The 22,500-nt window shown below is 47.9% G+C and overlaps 1 protein-coding gene across 1 annotated transcript in view; it reads right to left on the reverse strand.

Annotated features, from left to right (window-relative positions):
* LOC124035385 (vacuolar protein sorting-associated protein 13C-like) overlaps positions 1–22,500 on the reverse strand; it is a 245,266-nt gene that overhangs the window by 103,750 nt on the left and 119,016 nt on the right. Inside the window, exons 43-55 of the mRNA XM_046348841.1 lie at positions 19,680–19,799; positions 17,175–17,278; positions 16,890–17,057; positions 15,929–16,233; positions 13,328–13,472; positions 9,161–9,317; positions 8,946–9,070; positions 7,668–7,837; positions 6,694–6,971; positions 4,271–4,524; positions 3,982–4,074; positions 2,607–2,774; positions 1–195 (exon numbers count right to left, since the gene is read on the reverse strand). The exon at positions 1–195 is cut by the window's left edge and continues 3 nt beyond it. Of these exons, the coding sequence (XP_046204797.1) occupies positions 1–195; positions 2,607–2,774; positions 3,982–4,074; positions 4,271–4,524; positions 6,694–6,971; positions 7,668–7,837; positions 8,946–9,070; positions 9,161–9,317; positions 13,328–13,472; positions 15,929–16,233; positions 16,890–17,057; positions 17,175–17,278; positions 19,680–19,799 (2,282 nt within the window). The remainder of the gene's footprint in view (positions 196–2,606; positions 2,775–3,981; positions 4,075–4,270; positions 4,525–6,693; positions 6,972–7,667; positions 7,838–8,945; positions 9,071–9,160; positions 9,318–13,327; positions 13,473–15,928; positions 16,234–16,889; positions 17,058–17,174; positions 17,279–19,679; positions 19,800–22,500) is intronic.

A 22,500-nucleotide genomic window follows, 5' to 3' on the forward strand; every position in this document is an offset into this window, starting at 1 on the left:
CAGGGTCATGTCAGAGCAGAGGTAGAGGAGGGAGGACCAGTTCTTGGCCGTCCCAGACAGAGAGCTCTCAGCCAGCAGCAGGGGGACCGTCCTGTGGCCCAGACCAGACTCCATGGTCACCTGAATAACCTTCACATCCACCTTGAAACTCTCCCCAAAGTTACGGCCGTCCTGGTCACTGAAACTCTCCGTCACCTGGATGGGAAAGTCATGTTTAGGTTTAATGTCATTTGTAGGTAGAGAATACAACAACAAAAGGTGCATAGTGGAGGTAAACGGAGAGCCCAAATGTTCCTGGGAGGACAGAAGGTTCTTGTATAGCGACAGATAGGGACAGAAGGTTATTGTATCGGGACAGAAGGTTCTTGTATCGGGACAGAAGGTTCTTGTATAGGGACAGAAGGTTCTTGTATAGGGACAGAAGGTTCTTGTATAGGGACAGAAGGTTCTTGTATAGGGACAGAAGGTTCTTGTATAGGGACAGAAGGTTCTTGTATCGGGACAGAAGGTTCTTGTATCGGGACAGAAGGTTCTTGTATAGAGACAGAAGGTTCTTGTATAGAGACAGAAGGTTCTTGTATAGGGACAGAAGGTTCTTGTATAGAGACAGAAGGTTATTGTATAGAGACAGAAGGTTCTTGTATAGGGACAGAAGGTTCTTGTATAGAGACAGAAGGTTCTTGTATAGGGACAGAAGGTTCTTGTATAGGGACAGAAGGTTCTTGTATAGGGACAGAAGGTTCTTGTATCGGGACAGAAGGTTCTTGTATAGAGACAGAAGGTTCTTGCATAGAGACAGAAGGTTCTTGTATAGGGACGGAAGGTTCTTGTATAGAGACAGAAGGTTCTTGTATAGAGACAGAAGGTTATTGTATAGGGACAGAAGGTCCTTGTATAGAGACAGAAGGTTCTTGTATAGAGACAGAAGGTTCTTGTATAGAGACAGAAGGTTATTGTATAGAGACAGAAGGTTATTGTATAGGGACAGAAGGTTCTTGTATAGGGACAGAAGGCACAGAAGGTTCTTGTATTGAGACAGAAGGTTCATGTATAGAGACAGAAGGTTCTTGTATAGAGACAGAAGGCACAGAAGGTTATTTTATAGGGACAGAAGGTTCTAGACCTCAATAGAACATATTAAAGAGGTATTCAATTTAAATTCCAGTCAATTCAGAATGTAAACTAAATTCCTTTTCCGATTTTTCTGTACTTCCCGTATTGACTGGCATTTAAATGGAATCAAACCCCAACCGTAGTATCTATACCTATCTATACCTTATCTATAGTAGTATCTATACCTATCTATAGTAGTATCTATACCTATCTATAGTAGTATCTATACCTATCTATAGTAGTATCTATACCTATCTATAGTAGTATCTATACCTATCTATAGTAGTATCTATACCTATCTATAGTAGTATCTATACCTATCTATAGTAGTATCTATACCTATCTATAGTAGTATGTCTGCCTATCTATAGTAGTATCTCTGCCTATCTATAGTAGTATCTCTGCCTATCTATAGTAGAATCTCTACCTGTCTATAGTAGTATCTCTGCCTATCTATAGTAGTATCTCTACCTATCTATAGTAGTATGTCTACCTATCTATAGTAGTATCTCTACCTATCTATAGTAGTATGTCTACCTGTCTATAGTAGTATCTCTACCTGTCTATAGTAGTATCTATACCTGTCTATAGTAGTATCTATACCTGTCTATAGTAGTATCTATACCTGTCTATAGTAGTATCTATACCTGTCTATAGTAGTATCTCTACCTATCTACAGTAGTATCTATACCTATCTATAGTAGTATCTATACCTATCTATAGTAGTATCTATACCTATCTATAGTAGTATCCATACCTATCTATAGTAGTATCTATATCTATCTATAATAGTATCTATACCTATCTATAGTAGTACCTATACCTATCTATAGTAGTACCTATACCTATCTATAGTAGTATCTCTACCTATCTATACCTATCTATAGTGGTACCTATACCTATCTATAGTAGTATCTCTACCTATCTATAATAGTATCTATACCTATCTATAGTAGTATCTATACCTATCTATAGTAGTACCTATACCTATCTATAGTAGTATCTATACCTATCTACAGTAGTATCTATACCTATCTATAGTAGTATCTATACCCATCTATAGTAGTATCCATACCTATCTATAGTAGTATCTATATCTATCTATAGTAGTATCTATACCTATCTATAGTAGTACCTATACCTATCTATAGTAGTATCTATACCTATCTACAGTAGTATCTATACCTATCTATAGTAGTATCTATACCCATCTATAGTAGTATCCATACCTATCTATAGTAGTATCTATATCTATCTATAATAGTATCTATACCTATCTATAGTAGTACCTATACCTATCTATAGTAGTACCTATACCTATCTATAGTAGTACCTATACCTATCTATAGTAGTATCTCTACCTATCTATAGTAGTATCTATACCTATCTATAGTGGTACCTATACCTATCTATAGTAGTATCTCTACCTATCTATAGTAGTATCTATACCTATCTATAGTAGTACCTATACCTATCTATAGTAGTATCTATACCTCGCTGGCAGAGTCCACTCCCAGGAACCAGTAGTTGCAGGCGTAGATGTTCATGGTGGACCACAGGTTGCCGACCTCGGTCTTCTCCTCCTCTGCTGCCTCGTCTTTGGGCTTCGCCGTCATGGCTGCCGTGATGGTCCTCACTGTGTTCAGGATGACAGGGGAGATCTGAGAGAGGGAAGGGAAGAGCGTGTCAGGTATTTCTTTTCTACTTTTTTCTATCCTTTATTTAATTCGGAAGAAAGTCAGCGGGATTCTTGTGTGTGATGATCAATTGAAAATCTCGATCGCAAATGACGATCTTGATTGACGTCTATGTTCAGAAGAAGCCTCTCAGTGCATGAGGCGGTTCAATAATTCAAACCATTTCTCCCTCCCGAGTACTCGGAGCTAGAGGTCTTTATGGATCCACCTGTACCCGAATACCTGAGAGGGCCCGGATCCAGAACTCAAAATAATGTCACGGGTCTCGGGTATATGTCACGGGTCTCTCAGCGACCCAGAGTCAACAGGTAGGCTACAGCGACCCACGTCAGCTTCTTGTCCTGGTTTGACGCCGCCTCAGTTAGCCTAGCTAGCTAACATTAACTTCTCGACCTGCTTTGATGCCGCATCAGTTAGCCTAGCTAAGCTAACGTTAACTTCTCGTCCTGGTTTGACGCCGCCTCAGTTAGCCTAGCTAAGCTAACGTCAGCTTCTTGTCCTGGTTTGATGCCGCCTCAGTTAGCCTAGCTAGCTAACATTAACTTCCCGACCTGCTTTGATGCCGCATCAGTTAGCCTAGCTAAGCTAACGTTAACTTCTCGTCCTGGTTTGACGCCGCCTCAGTTAGCCTAGCTAACGTTAACTTCTCGTCCTGGTTTGATGCAGCCTCAGTTAGCCTAGCTAACGTTAACTTCTCGTCCTGGTTTGATGCCGCCTCAGTTAGCCAAGCTAGCTAACTTCTCGTCCTGGTTTGATGCAGTCCAAGCCAAGTATTACGTAATCATATTTGATGATAAATAACCTAGCTACGGCAGATATTAGTCTATTGTAAATAAATGTTTATTATTTATGCAAATGAAGTCCGGGTGGGAAAGCCACAGGTCCATTTGGACCCGTGAAGACCTCCTACTCAGAGCACATTGGTATTGGTACTCAGAGCACATTGGTATTGGTACTCAGAGCACATTGGTATTGGTACTCAGAGCACATTGGTATTGGTACTCAGAGCACATTGGTATTGGTACTCAGAGCACATTGGTATTGGTACTCAGAGCACATTGGTATTGGTACTCAGAGCACATTGGTATTGGTACTCAGAGCACATTGGTATTGGTACTCAGAGCACATTGGTACACTCTGCCATAACTTTTTATGTAAGGATGCAACCTACTTTGATAATGACTTCCTCCACAGTCACACAGCCGGAAAGCGGTTGGTTGGGGTGGGTTTTGGTTTCCAGGAAGACAGAACACGGACGTAGCACCTGAAGACCAATGAGAAAGAAGCATTTAGGGAGTTGGATTCAATTCAAATATACTTTCAAGGAAAACGTATTAAAAAGGCAATAGGAAATAGCTTTGAATCATGCTTCTATCCCAGATGATGCTTTACAGTAGTGACATTAGATGCAGTGTCGAGGGTCTTCAAAAAAACGTCTATTAAAGCTATTTTATGCTCACCGTAGTGACCACCTTGGTCTCATTGGTCCTGATGAAGGGACAGGCCAGAACTTTGAGCTCTCTGAGGTTGGCCGTCATGCTTTGTCCCCCAGGGGGCCCTCCCCCAGGGGGCCCTCCCCCAGGCTCTAGCATCAGACTGAAGTCACATTGGAAGGAGGCAACCAGCGCCGGAGCGTCGGCTCTCATCAGGTTAGCCACAAACACCACCTCTGGGTCTAGTATGACTGCACGCAGCTTGGTCCTGGGACTGGAGCCTGGGGGAGAGAGGAGGGGAGGAACATCACCCCACCACCAAACATATCCTAATATTGGGTATGGAGGGTAGAGAGAGAGAGGAGGGGAGGAACATCACCCCACCACCAAACATATCCTAATATTGGGTATGGAGGGGACAGAGGAGGGGAGGAACATCACCTCACCACCAAACATATCCTAATATTGGGTATGGAGGGCAGAGAGAGAGAGAGGAGGGGAGAAACATCACCCCACCACCAAACATATCCTAATATTGGGTATGGAGGGTAGAGAGGAGGGGAGAAACATCACCTCACCACCAAACATATCCTAATATTGGGTATTTACATGGTTTAAATGTAACCTTTATTCAACTAGGAGGTCGGTTAAGAACATAATGATATTTGGTATGGAGGGTAGAGAGGAGGGGAGGAACATCACCCCACCACCAAACATATCCTAATATTGGGTATGGAGGGTAGAGAGGAGGGGAGAAACATCACCTCACCACCAAACATATCCTAATATTGGGTATGGAGGGTAGAGAGGAGGGGAGAAACATCACCTCACCACCAAACATATCCTAATATTGGGTATGGAGGGTAGAGAGAGAGGAGGAACATCACCTCACCAACAAACATATCCTAATATTGGGTATGGAGGGTAGAGAGAGAGAGAGGAGGTGGAGAAACATCACCTCACCACCAAACATATCCTAATCACTCCACACCAAAACACTGCAGCCATCACAATACCATCACTCCACACCAAAACACTGTAGCCATCACAATACCATCACTCCACACCAAAACACTGCAGCCATCACAATACCATCACTCCACACCAAAACACTGAAGCCATCACAATACCATCACTCCACACCAAAACACTGCAGCCATCACAATAACATCACTCCACACCAAAACACTGCAGCCATCACAATACCATCACTCCACACCAAAACACTGCAGCCATCACAATACAATACCATCACTCCACACCGAAACACTGTAGCCATCACTATACAATACCATCACTCCACACCAACACACTGTAGCCATCACAATACCATCACTCCACACCAAAACACTGTAGCCATCACAACACCATCACTCCACATCAAAACACTGTAGCCATCACAATACAATACCATCACTCCACACCAAAACACTGTAGCCATCACAATACCATCACTCCATACCAAAACACTGTAGCCATCACTATACAATACCATCACTCCACACCAAAACACTGTAGCCATCACTATACAATACCATCACTCCACACCAAAACACTGTAGCCATCACTATACCGTCCTTCTGTAGCTCAGTTGGTAGAGCATGGCGCTTGTAACGCCAGGGTAGTGGGTTCGATCCCCGGGACCACCCATACGTAGAATGTATGCACACATGACTGTAAGTCGCTTTGGATAAAAGCGTCTGCTAAATGGCATATATATACATATATATAAAACACTGCAGCCATCACAATACAATACCATCACTCCACACCAAAACACTGTAGCCATCACAATACAATACCATCACTCCACACCAAAACACTGTAGCCATCACAATACCATCACTCCACACCAACACACTGTAGCCATCACAACACCATCACTCCATACCAACACACTGTAGCCATCATAATACCATCACTCCACAAACACACTGTAGCCATCACAATACAATACCATCACTCCACACCAAAACACTGTAGCCATCACAATACAATACCATCACTCCACACCAAAACACTGTAGCCATCACTATACAATACCATCACTCCACACCAAAACACTGTAGCCATCACAATACAACACCATCACTCCACACCAAAACACTGTAGCCATCACAATACAACACCATCACTCCACACCAAAACACTGTAGCCATCACAATACAACACCATCACTCTACACCAAAACACTGTAACCATCTCAATACATTACCATCACTCTACACCAAAACACTGTAGCCATCTCAATACATTACCATCATTCCACACCAAAACACTGTAGCCATCACTCCACACCAAAACACTGTTGCCATCACAATACAACGCCATCACTCCACACCAAAAGGAAATCCTATGAGCATTGAACGGCTGTATAGTTTTCTGGTTGTCATTTATCTCCCCCCCCCCCCCCCCTCTCTCTCTCTCTCTCTCTCTCTCTCTCCCCTTACCTGTTCTGGGGTCAGTGTTGGCTCTATCCCGAAGCTGGGGTGGCTGGGAGGTCTTGGCCAGGCCTGGCAGGGCTAGCTTGGTGTTAGTGGGCACGTCCTGGGCGGAGCTCTGGGGCAGGGCCTGGATGAAGAAGTCTGCCACTGCCATGAGAAACTCAACGCTGGCACACAGATAGAGCTTCTGTACCACCGCCACCACCTGGCGCTCGCCGGCGCTCTGCGTGTACGCCACGTCTATCATGGCTTCCTCGCTCGCCTCGTCACGCTTACCCAGCATCCTGAGGGGTTTGGGCAAACGTGAGGTTACATATCACAATCAATCAATACAACAATCGATACATTGAGACCGACCCGACTGGTACTACACAGAACACAACCCAGTAGTATTGAGATCGACTGGTACAGAACACAACCCAGTAGAATTGAGACTGACCCGACTGGTACAGAACACAACCCAGTAGTATTGAGACTGACCAGACTGGTGCAGAACACAACCCAGTAGTATTGAGACCGACCCGACTGGTACTATGCAGAACACAACCCAGTAGTATTGAGATCGACTGGTACTATGCAGAACACAACCCAGTAGTATTGAGATCGACTGGTACTATGCAGAACACAACCCAGTAGTATTGAGATCGCCTGGTACTATGCAGAACACAACCCAGTAGTATTGAGATCGACTGGTACTATGCAGAACACAACCCAGTAGTATTGAGATCGACTGGTACTATGCAGAACACAACCCAGTAGTATTGAGACCGACCTGACTGGTACTGTACAGAACATAACCCAGTAGAATTAAGACCGACTGGTACTGTCCAGAACACAACTCAGTAGTATTGAGACCGACTGGTACTGTCCAGAACACAACCCAGCAGTATAATTCAGGAGTTTAACCTGAGGTAGCCTCCACCCCAGCCGTAACTCTCCCAACGACAACATGGTGTGACGCCTGGTGGGGCGAGACTCACCGTGAGGTAACTCTCTGTACGCCTGTCCTCATGTCGTCCAGGGTGCAGGCTGTGAGGATGGTAGAGACCTCCATGGACCCGTTATTAAACATCTTCCCTGAAGCCTTCATCAGGTGAAAGGTCAACTCGCCCAGACACAGCCTCTCCTGGTGTTGAGACACAGCCGATACCTTGAAAATGGGGAAACAAAGACATACAATCTGTCCATTAACCAATCAGCAGACCACTACCTAGAGTCATTACAATCTGTCCATTAACCAATCAGCAGACCCCTACCTAGAGTCATTACAATCTGTCCATTAACCAATCAGCAGACCACTACCTAGAGTCATTACAATCTGTCCATTAACCAATCAGCAGACCCCTACCTAGAGTCATTACAAGGTCATTACCACAGAGTCATTTTGGACAGTAATGACTGGTATTTGGTAGATGTTCCAACTCTTCACCCTAATCATGGCTTTATGTAATTATCCAGGGCTTGGAGAGCAGAGAGGACATTAAGAGGAAATGACTGTCATTAACTGACGCCAAGCGCTGTACAGGCCCAATTCCCCCCCCCGTTCCTCCAGAGAATACATTACAACTGAGACCGGGCTACATCACCTAGAGATACGTACCTGTTTAGGGACATTAGAACTGAGACCGGGCTACATCACCTAGAGATACGTACCTGTTTAGTGAGACTGGGCTACATCACCTATAGATGCGTACCTGTTTAGTGAGACTGGGCTACATCACCTATAGATACGTACCTGTTTAGTGAGACTGGGCTACATCACCTATAGATACGTACCTGTTTAGTGAGACTGGGCTACATCACCTATAGATACGTACCTGTTTAGTGAGACTGGGCTACATCACCTATAGATACGTACCTGTTTAGTGAGACTGGGCTACATCACCTATAGGTACGTACCTGTTTAGTGAGACTGGGCTACATCACCTATAGGTACGTACCTGTTTAGGGTCATTAGAACTGAGACCGGGCTACATCACCTATAGGTACGTACCTGTTTAGGGTCATTAGAACTGAGACCGGGCTACATCACCTATAGGTACGTACCTGTTTAGGGTCATTAGAACTGAGACCGGGCTACATCACCTATAGGTACGTACCTGTTTAGGGTCATTAGAACTGAGACCGGGCTACATCACCTATAGGTACGTACCTGTTTAGGGTCATTAGAACTGAGACTGGGCTACATCACCTATAGGTACGTACCTGTTTAGGGTCATTAGAACTGAGACTGGGCTACATCACCTATAGGTATGTACCTGTTTCGGGTCATTGCTGTACAGGACCAGTCCCAGGGACTCTATGTTGAAGATAAACGTCATGGTTTCGAGGGGTTCCTCTTCTTCCTGTCGTTCTGGAAGTTCAACCGTGTTCTCTACACCGTCTGAAGGAACGACGACAGAACAGAAACGTGCTCAGAAGAATTAACGCGCTCGGGACTCACGTCGATAACATTACACACATGACCTCTGACCTTTGGCGTAGTCTGTTTTGAGCATCGGCGTGGTCTTGTGTGTCAGGGCTGTCGTGTCGGGGCTGGGGTGTTGGTCTGGCTGCAGACCGCTGGCTTCTCCAATGTTCTCCATCAGGATCCTCAACAGAACTGTTAGGTCGTCCTGACTCAGGGCAACCTGGGGAGAACAGACGACAGAGAGGATATGTAGCTAATGCTAATGTCACTAATACTAGTTCACCTGAAGAGACACAAGCACAGAGAGGATGTAGCTGTAGCTAATGGTTGCTAATGCTAGTTAACCTGAAGAGACAAGATCAGAGAGGATGTGGCTGTAGCTAATGCTAATGGTTGCTAATGTCACTAATACTAGTTAACCTGAAGAGACAAGCACAGAGAGGATGTAGCTGTAGCTAATGGTTGCTAATGCTAATGTCACTAATACTAGTTAACCTGAAGAGACACAAGAACAGAGAGGACGTAGCTGTAGCTAATGCTAATGCTAATGCTAATGCAGCTGATAAGTAGAGGAGCCCGAATTAACTTGAGGACAGACAGGAGACATATAGGATGGAGCTGTAGCTAATGCTAATGTTGCTAAAGCCAATAATTCTGTAGCTATTTCCGCGTTCACATCATTTTGGCGTGATCGGAGGAACATCTTGCTAATTCGGAGGAATGACTTGGGAGCGTTCACTTGCTCGGAGATCGGAAGCAAGAACCATTCTCACCATTGACAGACGAAATCGCGGCAATGTTTGTTGAACACGGCATAAGGTAATACAAAGTCGATTTACTGTTTAACGGATTTTGAAAAGTGAGGTGAGCGAGCAGATAAAATAAAAAATTATATTTAAAATATACACAATTTTGAACGCCTTGTAAAAATACAAATCAATCTTATTTAGTGACATCAGCACGACATTTTAGTCATTTGGTATAATGTTTTTGGAATGACAGTCATAGTCACATTTTTTGAAAAATTGAAGTGATAGCTGAAATATATTTTTATTTTTTTTAATTTTTTTTTATTTTACCTTTATTTAACCAGGCAAGTCAGTTAAGAACAAATTCTTATTTTCAATGACGGCCTAGGAACAGATTTGTACCTTGTCAGCTCGGGGGTTTGAACTTGCAACCTTCCGGTTACTAGTCCAACGCTCTTAATCACTAGGCTACCCTGCCACTGAAATATATATAGCAGCCCACTAAAGTAATCAGACCCATTCTGACTATAATCAACTGCCTCAGCTTGCATTCTATATTTAACACGTCTCCCACTAGCTGATAACTAAAGGAGCATCTAAATAACTCGAGGACAGACAGAACGACAGATTTGTACCTTGTCAGCTCGGGGGTTTGAACTTGCAACCTTCCGGTTACTAGTCCAACGCTCTTAATCACTAGGCTACCCTGCCACTGAAATATATATAGCAGCCCACTAAAGTAATCAGACCCATTCTGACTATAATCAACTGCCTCAGCTTGCATTCTATATTTAACACGTCTCCCACTAGCTGATAACTAAAGGAGCATCTAAATAACTCGAGGACAGACAGGAGACGTGTAGGATGGAGCTGTAGCTAATGCTAATGCTGCTGATAACTAGAGGAGCCTCTAAATAACTCGAGGACAGACAGGAGACGTGTAGGATGGAGCTGTAGCTAATGCTAATGCTGCTGATAACTAGAGGAGCCTCAAAACAACTCGAGGACAGACAGGAGACGTATAGGATTGAACAGTAGATTGAACCCGAATCCCAACTACTACAACGGCAAAGTGAATCATTAGTTTAATCAAAAACAAGGGTCTAAAAGAATCGATTCATATGAATCATATGATTTTTATGTGAAGCAGGGCATTCGTTACACTGTAAAGCAACTTTGTTAGGCCTAATGCTAATGTCACTATAGGTAAAGCTAATGTTGCCTTTGCTAATGCTAATGTTGCTATAGGTAAAGCTAATGTTGGCTTTGCTAATGCTAATGTTTCTAATGCTAACTTTGCTACTGCTAATGTTGCTATAGGTAAAGCTAATGTTGGCTTTGCTAATGCTAATGTTGATAATGATAATGTGGCCTTTGCTACGGCTAATGTTGCTATAGGTAAAGCTAATGTTGCCTTTGCTAATGCTAATGTTGCTATAGCTAAAGCTAATGTTGCCTTGCTAATGCTAACGTTGCTAATTCCGCTGGCAATTTTACATTTTAGTCATTTAGCAGACACCCTTATCCAGAGAGACTTACAGGAGCAATTAGGGTTAAGTGCCTTGCTCAAGGGCACGTGGATCTAGTCAGCTCCGGGATTTACACCAGCGACCTTTCGGTTACTGGGCCCAACGCTCTTAATCGCTAGGCTACCGGCCTTGATTATCTTACTGTCAAACCCTAGAGGACTGTATCAAGTACCTTACATTCCAAACCAGGCTTGCAAGCAGAAGTCAGAAGTTAGTTAGTGTGACTAAATCATCAATGCTCGGCTGTTATGGTTTAAGGGACAAAGCTACTTCAAGTCTAAAGGAAGGTGACGATATTGCACAACTTACCGATACCATTCTCGAACCAGAGGTCAACCATCAATATGACTAAATCATGAAAGCTCAGCTATTATGACTTGAAGGAAATAGTTATTTCAGGTATCAGAGAGGGTGACATTACTACACGAGTAAAGATAACTTCCATCAACTTCTCTGCTACAATACAAACATCTTGGTATCAAAACAGATCTTTATCTAACCACTCCTTTCGAGGGAAAGACATGATTGTAGTTACTGTTATCTATCTCCTACCTTCGTGGGCTGTGGGTCTCTATCTACCTCTATGGTGGTTCCTGTTATCTCCTACCTTCATGATCTCTGTCTACCTCTATGGTGGTTCCTGTTATCTCCTACCTTCATGATCTCTGTCTACCTCTATGGTGGTTCCTGTTAACTCCTACCTTCATAGGCTTGAGGTCTCCCTCTACCTCTATGGTTCCTGTTAGCTCCTACCTCCATGGTCTGTCTACCTCTACGGTTCCTGTTATCTCCTACCTTCATGGGCTTGAGGTCTCCCTCTACCTCTATGGTGATTCCTGTTAGCTCCTACCTTCATGGGCTGTAGGTCTCCCTCTACCTCTATGGTTCCTGTTAGCTCCTACCTTCATGGGCTGTGGGTCTCTATCTACCTCTATGGTGATTCCTGTTAGCTCCTACCTTCATGGGCTTGAGGTCTCCCTCTACCTCTATGGTTCCTGTTAGCTCCTACCTTCATGATCTCTGTCTACCTCTATGGTGATTCCTGTTAGCTCCTACCTTCATGATCTCTGTCTAACTCTATGGTTCCTGTTAGCTCCTACCTTCATGGGCTTGAGGTCTCCCTCTACCTCTATGGTTCCTGTTAGCTCCTACCTTCATGGTCTCCCTCTACCTCTATGGTTCCTGTTAGCTCCTACCTTCATGGGCTTGAGGTCTCCCTCTACCTCTATGGTTCCTGTTAGCTCCTACCTTCATGGGCTTGAGGTCTCCCTCTACCTCTATGGTTCCTGTTAGCTCCTACCTTCATAGGCTTGAGGTCTCCCTCTACCTCTATGGTTCCTGTTAGCTCCTACCTTCATGGGCTTGAGGTCTCCCTCTACCTCCATGGTTCCTGTTAGCTCCTACCTTCATGGGCTTGAGGTCTCCCTCTACCTCTATGGTTCCTGTTAGCTCCTACCTTCATGGTCTCCCTCTACCTCTATGGTTCCTGTTAGCTCCTACCTTCATGGGCTTGAGGTCTCCCTCTACCTCTATGGTTCCTGTTAGCTCCTACCTTCATGGGCTTGAGGTCTCCCTCTACCTCTATGGTTCCTGTTAGCTCCTACCTTCATGGTCTCCCTCTACCTCTATGGTTCCTGTTAGCTCCTACCTTCATGGGCTTGAGGTCTCCCTCTACCTCTATGGTTCCTGTTAGCTCCTACCTTCATGGGCTTGAGGTCTCCCTCTACCTCTATGGTTCCTGTTAGCTCCTACCTTCATAGGCTTGAGGTCTCCCTCTACCTCTATGGTTCCTGTTAGCTCCTACCTTCATAGGCTTGAGGTCTCCCTCTACCTCTATGGTTCCTGTTAGCTCCTACCTTCATGGTCTCCCTCTACCTCTATGGTTCCTGTTAGCTCCTACCTTCATGGGCTTGAGGTCTCCCTCTACCTCTATGGTTCCTGTTAGCTCCTACCTTCATGGGCTTGAGGTCTCCCTCTACCTCTACGGCGGCCATCTTCTGGTACCATGCTGCAGCCAGGTTCCTCTTCACTGTTAGGAGCAGGTTGACAGGCTCCAGCAGCTCAGTACTGGGCTGAGAGTCTTGTTCCATGTAAATCCTAACGAGAGAAAGCTAAATTACAGACAAGGATAGTTAGACAACTTGCTTATTTAGCTACAGTATTAGGGTGGTATCCAGACTTTCATACCATTCCTGTAACAACCCAGGGATGTAGCCAGCAGACCATCTACTGTAGCCAGCAGACCATCTACTGTAGCCAGCAGACCATCTACTGTAGCCAGCAGGCCATCTACTGTAGCCAGCAGACCATCTACTGTAGCCAGCAGACCATCTACTGTAGCCAGCAGACCATCTACTGTAGCCAGCAGACCATCTACTGTAGCCAGCAGGCCATCTACTGTAGCCAGCAGGCCATCTACTGTAGCCAGCAGGCCATCTACTGTAGCAGCAGACCATCTACTGTAGCCAGCAGACCATCTACTGTAGCCAGCAGACCATCTACTGTAGCCAGCAGACCATCTACTGTAGCCAGCAGACCATCTACTGTAGCCAGCAGACCATCTACTGTAGCCAGCAGACCATCTACTGTAGCCAGCAGACCATCTACTGTAGCCAGCAGACCATCTACTGTAGCCAGCAGACCATCTACTGTAGCCAGCAGACCATCTACTGTAGCCAGCAGGCCATCTACTGTAGCCAGCAGACCATCTACTGCAGCCAGCAGACCATCTACTGTAGCCAGCAGACCATCTACTGTAGCCAGCAGACCATCTACTGTAGCCAGCAGGCCATGTACTGTAGCCAGCAGACCATCTACTGTAGCCAGCAGGCCATCTACTGTAGCCAGCAGACCATCTACTGTAGCCAGCAGACCATCTACTGTAGCCAGCAGGCCATCTACTGTAGCCAGCAGACCATCTACTGTAGCCAGCAGACCATCTACTGTAGCCAGCAGACCATCTACTGTAGCCAGCAGACCATCTACTGTAGCCAGCAGGCCATCTACTGTAGCCAGCAGACCATCTACTGTAGCCAGCAGACCATCTACTGTAGCCAGCAGACCATCTACTGTAGCCAGCAGGCCATCTACTGTAGCCAGCAGGCCATCTACTGTAGCCAGCAGGCCATCTACTGTAGCCAGCAGGCCATCTACTGTAGCCAGCAGACCATCTACTGTAGCCAACAGGCCATCTACTGTAGCCAGCAGGCCATCTACTGTAGCCAGCAGGCCATCTACTGTAGCCAACAGGCCATCTACTGTAGCCAGCAGGCCATCTACTGTAGCCAGCAGGCCATCTACTGTAGCCAGCAGGCCATCTACTGTAGCCAGCAAGCCATCTACTGTAGCCAGCAGACCATCTACTGTAGCCAACAGGCCATCTACTGTAGCCAGCAGGCCATCTACTGTAGCCAGCAGGCCATCTACTGTAGCCAGCAGGCCATCTACTGTAGCCAACAGGCCATCTACTGTAGCCAACAGGCCATCTACTGTAGCCAACAGGCCATCTACTGTAGCCAGCAGGCCATCTACTGTAGCCAGCAGGCCATCTACTGTAGCCAGCAGGCCATCTACTGTAGCCAGCAGGCCATCTACTGTAGCCAGCAGGCCATCTACTGTAGCCAGCAGGCCATCTACTGTAGCCAGCAGGCCATCTACTGTAGCCAACAGGCCATGTGCTGTAGCCTACAGGCCATGTGCTGTAGCCAACAGGCCATGTGCTGTAGCCAACAGGCCATCTACTGTAGCCAGCAGGCCATCTACTGTAGCCAACAGGCCATCTACTGTAGCCAACAGGCCATCTACTGCAGCCAGCAGGCCATCTACTGTAGCCAACAGGCCATCTACTGTAGCCAACAGGCCATCTACTGTAGCCAGCAGGCCATCTACTGTAGCCAGCAGGCCATCTACTGTAGCCAGCAGGCCATCTACTGTAGCCAGCAGGCCATCTACTGTAGCCAGCAGGCCATCTACTGTAGCCAGCAGGCCATCTACTGTAGCCAGCAGGCCATCTACTGTAGCCAGCAGGCCATCTACTGTAGCCAGCAGGCCATCTACTGTAGCCAGCAGGCCATCTACTGTAGCCAGCAGGCCATCTACTGTAGCCAGCAGGCCATCTAACAACTAACGGTAGTCAGACGGTTCTTTGAGAATCAACTCTAACAACTAACGGTAGTCAGACGGTTCTTTGAGAATCAACTCTAACAACTAACGGTAGTCAGAGGAGTTGGATAGCGTTCATACAGATCTGGGACCAGGCATTAAACCGTTACTTTCAGATCTGGGACCAGGCATTAAACCCTTGCTTTCTGATCTGGGACCAGGCATTAAACCGTTGCTTTCTGATCTGGGACCAGGCATTAAACCGTTGCTTTCTGATCTGGGACCAGGCATTAAACCCTTGCTTTCTGATCTGGGACCAGGCATTAAACCCTTGCTTTCTGATCTGGGACCAGGCATTAAACCCTTGCTTTCTGATCTGGGACCAGGCATTAAACCCTTGCCTTCTGCACTGATGAAGCAAAAGACAACTGTGTTAAACAGAATGCACTGACCTGGACAGTTTGAGCTGTGTGAGCTGTACGTCCATGTGGTCAATGACAGCAGGAAGTGGACATCCCTCCACAGCAAGAAGAGAGAAGCTGTTGCCCACGGTGATGAGCCCCAGGTCCACCTCCAGTGCATTGTGTGAGGTGGAGGACTGAGGGATGATGATGAGAGGGGCCTTCAGCCTGATGTCCATGGAGAGACGGAAGCTCTTCTGGGCAAAGTCCCTGATGCTGGAGGCCGCCTTCTCTGCTGCCTGGGCCGTGGCCACACTCAACGCGTCTTTGGCCGTCTGGAAATTGTTGCTGAAATTCTAAAGAGACGGAAAACACGGATGAGTGAAGTTCTTTAGCGGAAAGGGTACGAGGAAGGAATCAAAGTGGAGACCGAGCTAGGACGGCTAAACTTCCGGAAACTTCTCATGTTTTCCCAGGAATCCCAGTCGGATGATTCCTGAAATTAGTAAGGTATCGCTGAACTGGGAATCATCCAACCAGGATTCCTGAAAAAACCCAGGAACTGAAGAAAGAGAGTCTCTGCACACTTAAATACAAAGATCAGTTTTAAATACTCAAGACCGTTGTCAGAGATTTCTCCAGTAGCAATGCTGAGACTCACCAGCAAAGACATGACAAACTCCAGTACCCACGCTGAGACACACCAACTCCAGTACCCACGCTGAGACTCACCAACTCCAGTACCCACGCTGAGACTCACCAACTCCAGTACCCACGCTGAGACTCACCAACTCCAGTACCCACGCTGAGACTCACCAACTCCAGTACCCACGCTGAGACTCACCAACTCCAGTACCCACGCTGAGACTCACCAACTCCAGTACCCACGCTGAGACTCACCAACTCCAGTACCCACGCTGAGACTCACCAACTCCAGTACCCACGCTGAGACACACCAACTCCAGTACCCACGCTGAGACTCACCAACTCCAGTACCCACGCTGAGACTCACCAACAAAGACATGACAAACTTGTGGAGGTAGACGACCTGGACACAGCCCACGTTGAGCTGGACCTTCCCGTCTGTCTTGGAGGTGTCTGCGTAGCCGGCTCCCTCTGTCGCCTTGGGGGTCAGACTCATACTGAAACTAAACACCTCGTCTCCTACGATAGAGATGGCCTGCAACGGAGAACCAAACCGGTAAACTCAACTGCAATATTTCACCGGGGTTGAATGATATACTGTCGCATCTCCCTTCGTCACTGAAATCTTTCGTGGTTTTACTTCGCGACTTACCTTTTTGTGAATACTTTTTGGGTCAACATTAATGACGATGAAATCCCGAAGGCGGGCAGAGATGTGGGTTTGAGGCCCTTGCATCAGGAGGGATCCATTGAAACCTGTACAACAAGATAAAATGTTGATCTGATGCTAACATCAATTCAGAAAAAGGTCAACAGCAAACCACACAAGCACAAGACACTTAAATAACCCCCCCCCCAAAAAAAAATATTTTTGGGACTTTCATCATATCCAAACTTTGGCTGAAATCCCGAAAGCCCTAGATGATAATCAAATGTAAGTGTAGCTGTATAAAAGACAACATTGTGTACGGGGCCCCTGAGGGTTCTGTACGGGGCCCCTGAGGGTTCTGTACGGGGCCCCTGAGGGTTCTGTACCGGGCCCCTGAGGGTTCTGTACCGGGCCCCTGAGGGTTCTGTACCGGGCCCCTGAGGGTTCTGTACCGGGCCCCTGAGGGTTCTGTACCGGGCCCCTGAGGGTTCTGTACGGGCCCCTGAGGGTTCTGTACGGGCCCCTGAGGGTTCTGTACGGGCCCCTGAGGGTTCTGTACGGGCCCCTGAGGGTTCTGTACGGGCCCCTGAGGGTTCTGTACGGGGCCCCTGAGGGTTCTGTACGGGGCCCCAGAGGGTTCTGTACGGGCCCCTGAGGGTTCTGTACGGGCCCCTGAGGGTTCTGTACGGGCCCCTGAGGGTTCTGTACGGGCCCCTGAGGGTTCTGTACGGGGCCCCTGAGGGTTCTGTACGGGGCCCCTGAGGGTTCTGTACGGGGCCCCTGAGGGTTCTGTACGGGGCCCCTGAGGGTTCTGTACGGGGCCCCTGAGGGTTCTGTACGGGCCCCTGAGGGTTCTGTACGGGCCCCTGAGGGTTCTGTACGGGCCCCTGAGGGTTCTGTACGGGCCCCTGAGGGTTCTGTACGGGCCCCTGAGGGTTCTGTACGGGGCCCCTGAGGGTTCTGTACGGGGCCCTGAGGGTTCTGTACGGGGCCCCTGAGGGTTCTGTACGGGGCCCTGAGGGTTCTGTACGGGGCCCCTGAGGGTTCTGTACGGGGCCCCTGAGGGTTCTGTACGGGGCCCCTGAGGGTTCTGTACGGGGCCCCTGAGGGTTCTGTACGGGCCCCTGAGGGTTCTGTACGGGCCCCTGAGGGTTCTGTACGGGGCCCCTGAGGGTTCTGTACGGGCCCCTGAGGGTTCTGTACGGGCCCCTGAGGGTTCTGTACGGGCCCCTGAGGGTTCTGTACGGGGCCCCTGAGGGTTCTGTACGGGGCCCCTGAGGGTTCTGTACGGGCCCCTGAGGGTTCTGTACGGGCCCCTGAGGGTTCTGTACGGGCCCCTGAGGGTTCTGTACGGTGCCCTGAGGGTTCTGTACGGGGCCCTGAGGGTTCTGTACGGGGCCCTGAGGGTTCTGTACGGGGCCCTGAGGGTTCTGTACGGGGCCCTGAGGGTTCTGTACGGGGCCCTGAGGGTTCTGTACGGGGCCCTGAGGGTTCTGTACGGGGCCCCTGAGGGTTCTGTACGGGGCCCTGAGGGTTCTGTACGGGGCCCTGAGGGTTCTGTACGGGGCCCCTGAGGGTTCGGTACGGGGCCCCTGAGGGTTCTGTACGGGCCCCTGAGGGTTCTGTACGGGGCCCCTGAGGGTTCTGTACGGGGCCCCTGAGGGTTCTGTACGGGGCCCCTGAGGGTTCTGTACGGGGCCCTGAGGGTTCTGTACGGGGCCCCTGAGGGTTCTGTACGGGGCCCTGAGGGTTCTGTACGGGGCCCTGAGGGTTCTGTACGGGGCCCTGAGGGTTCTGTACGGGGCCCTGAGGGTTCTGTACGGGGCCCCTGAGGGTTCTGTACGGGGCCCTGAGGGTTCTGTACGGGGCACTGAGGGTTCTGTACGGGGCCCTGAGGGTTCTGTACGGGCCCCTGAGGGTTCTGTACGGGGCCCTGAGGGTTCTGTACGGGGCCCTGAGGGTTCTGTACGGGGCCCTGAGGGTTCTGTACGGGGCCCTGAGGGTTCTGTACGGGCCCCTGAGGGTTCTGTACGGGCCCCTGAGGGTTCTGTACGGGGCCCCTGAGGGTTCTGTACGGGGCCCTGAGGGTTCTGTACGGGGCCCTGAGGGTTCTGTACGGGGCCCCTGAGGGTTCTGTACGGGCCCCTGAGGGTTCTGTACGGGGCCCTGAGGGTTCTGTACGGGGCCCTGAGGGTTCTGTACGGTGCCCTGAGGGTTCTGTACGGGGCCCTGAGGGTTCTGTACGGGGCCCTGAGGGTTCTGTACGGGGCCCTGAGGGTTCTGTACGGGGCCCTGAGGGTTCTGTACGGGGCCCTGAGGGTTCTGTACGGTGCCCTGAGGGTTCTGTACGGGCCCCTGAGGGTTCTGTACGGGTCCCTGAGGGTTCTGTACGGTGCCCTGAGGGTTCTGTACGGGGCCCTGAGGGTTCTGTACGGGGCCCCTGAGGGTTCTGTACGGGCCCCTGAGGGTTCTGTACGGGGCCCCTGAGGGTTCTGTCTACATCGGCACCTTGTATCTTGATGTCAGCCATGTTGCAGTTCTGATCACACACTAGGACGTTGAACGCCCCCAGCCGCATCATCACCTTCAGGTCGACGACGTCACCGTCTGACGGAGAACCTAGAGCCGCTGTCATGGAAACGGACAGGAAGTCACACCATGATTTCGCTATTGGTTGACCAAACCAAAAGAGACATGTAAGATAGTCCCTTAGGCCTTCGGGATCTGTTATATCTAATGAAATGAATGGTACGTTTTCATTACTAACACGTGAAAACCAATACAAAAATATATATACATAAAAAGGCACTTGAAACTCTCGACCGCTCCACATATGTTAATGGCGCCTGTTCAGTCCTCCTTTTCCTGTAGTCCACAATTATCTCCTTTGTCTTGCTCACATTGAGGGAGAGGTTGTTGTCCTGGCATCACACTGCCAGGTTTCTGACCTCCTCCCTATTGGCTGTCTCATCATTTTCAGTGATCAGGCCTAACGACTAATGATGGTGTTGGAGTCGTGTTTAGCCACACAGTCGTGGGTGAACAGGGAGTACAGGAGGGGACTAAGCATGTACCCCTGAGGGGCCCCAGTGTTGAGGATCAGCAAGGCAGACATGTTGTTGCCAACGCTCACCACCTGGGGATTCAATGGCGATCAACAGTCCACTTGGAGTGGTCCTCTGGCCATTTAACCAGGTCACCAGATTGACCTGCTGACACAGCTCAGTGATCAACAGTCCACTTGGAGTGGTCCACTGGCCATTATACCAGATCTCCAGATTGACCTGCTGACACAGCTCAGTGATCCCTATCCGAGGTGTGTACGCAGACGTCGAGGCTGAGTGTGAAAGTGGGCAGTGTTTTAGCAGGATGTGTGTGTTTACTTGACATGGCTGAGAGGCCTCTAAATCTCATCCACTTACCACTGCTCTGTTTTTCCATCTGTTTATGGGGCATGATCAAGTCTACAGGATGCAGGGTGGAGGTAGGGTACAGTGCTCATTCAGACAGTATTCAGACCAATTAACCTTTTTACACATTTTGTTAAGTTACAGCCTCATTCTAAAATGTATCAATCTACACACAATACCCCATAATGACATCACAATACCCCATAATGACATCACAATACCCCATAATGACATCACAATACCCCATAATGACTAAATAAAAAACAGAAATAACTTATTTACATAAGTATTCAGACCCTTTGCTATGAGAGTTGAAATTGAGCCCAGGTGCATCCTGTTTCCATTGATCATCCATGAGATGTTTCTACAACTTGATTGGAGTCCACCTGTGGTAAATTCAATTGATTGGACATGATTTGGAAAGGCACACACCTGTCTATATAAGGTCCCACAGTGGACAGTTCATGCCAGAGCAAAAATCAAGCCACGAGGTCAAAGGAATTGTCCGTAGAGCTCCAAGACAGGATTGTGTCAAGGCACAGATCTGGGGAAGGGTACCAAAACATTTCTGCAGCATTGAAGGTCCCCAAGAACACAGTGGCCTCCATGATTCTTAAATGGAGGAAGTTTGGAACCACCAAGACTCTTCCTAGAGCTGGCCGCCCAGCCAAATTGAGTAATCGGGAGAGAAGGGCCTTGGTCAGGGAGGTGACCAAAAACACGATGGTCACTCTGACAGAGCTCCAGAGTTCCTCTGTGGAGATGGTTGTCCTTCTGAAAGGTTCTCCCATCTCTGCAGCACTCCACCATGCAGGCCTTTATGGTAGAGTGGCCAGATGGAAGCCACTCCTCAGTAAAACGCACATGACAACCAACTGGGAGTTTGAGAAAAAGTGGTGATGCTCGGAGCCGGATCCCGCTGCTCAGACCGCTGTGCTACTACCCAGTTCACAACGCTCTAGCATCACGAGAATACTTGATTGGTAATAGCTTGTCCTTTTTAATTATTTTTGTTTTAAGCCTTCCCCCAAACCATAACCCTAACCTTCACCGCTCAGAATGAAGACCTAACCTTCACCGCTCAGAATGAAGACCTAACCTTCACCGCTCAGAATGAATACCTAACCTTCACCGCTCAGAATGAATACCTAACCTTCACCGCTCAGAATGAATACCTAACCTTCACCACTCAGAATGAACACCTAACCTTCACTCAGAATGAACACCTAACCTTCACTCATAATGAATACCTAACCTTCACTCATAATGAATACCTAACCTTCACTCATAATGAACACCTAACCTTCACTCAGAATGAATACCTAACCTTCACTCAGAATGAATACCTAACCTTCACCGCTCAGAATGAACACCTAACCTTCACCGCTCAGAATGAACACCTAACCTTCACCACTCAGAATGAACACCTAACCTTCACCACTCAGAATGAACACCTAACCTTCACCACTCAGAATGAACACCTAACCTTCACCACTCAGAATGAACACCTAACCTTCACCACTCAGAATGAACACCTAACCTTCACCACTCAGAATGAACACCTAACCTTCACCACTCAGAATGAACACCTAACCTTCACCACTCAGAATGAACACCTAACCTTCACTCAGAATGAATACCTAACCTTCACCACTCAGAATGAACACCTAACCTTCACCACTCAGAATGAACACCTAACCTTCACCACTCAGAATGAACACCTAACCTTCACCACTCAGAATGAACACCTAACCTTCACCACTCAGAATGAACACCTAACCTTCACCACTCAGAATGAACACCTAACCTTCACCACTCAGAATGAACACCTAACCTTCACCACTCAGAATGAACACCTAACCTTCACCACTCAGAATGAACACCTAACCTTCACCACTCAGAATGAACACCTAACCTTC

This window comes from Oncorhynchus gorbuscha, linkage group LG05, assembly GCF_021184085.1.
Source record: "Oncorhynchus gorbuscha isolate QuinsamMale2020 ecotype Even-year linkage group LG05, OgorEven_v1.0, whole genome shotgun sequence".
Classification (NCBI taxonomy): domain Eukaryota; kingdom Metazoa; phylum Chordata; class Actinopteri; order Salmoniformes; family Salmonidae; genus Oncorhynchus; species Oncorhynchus gorbuscha.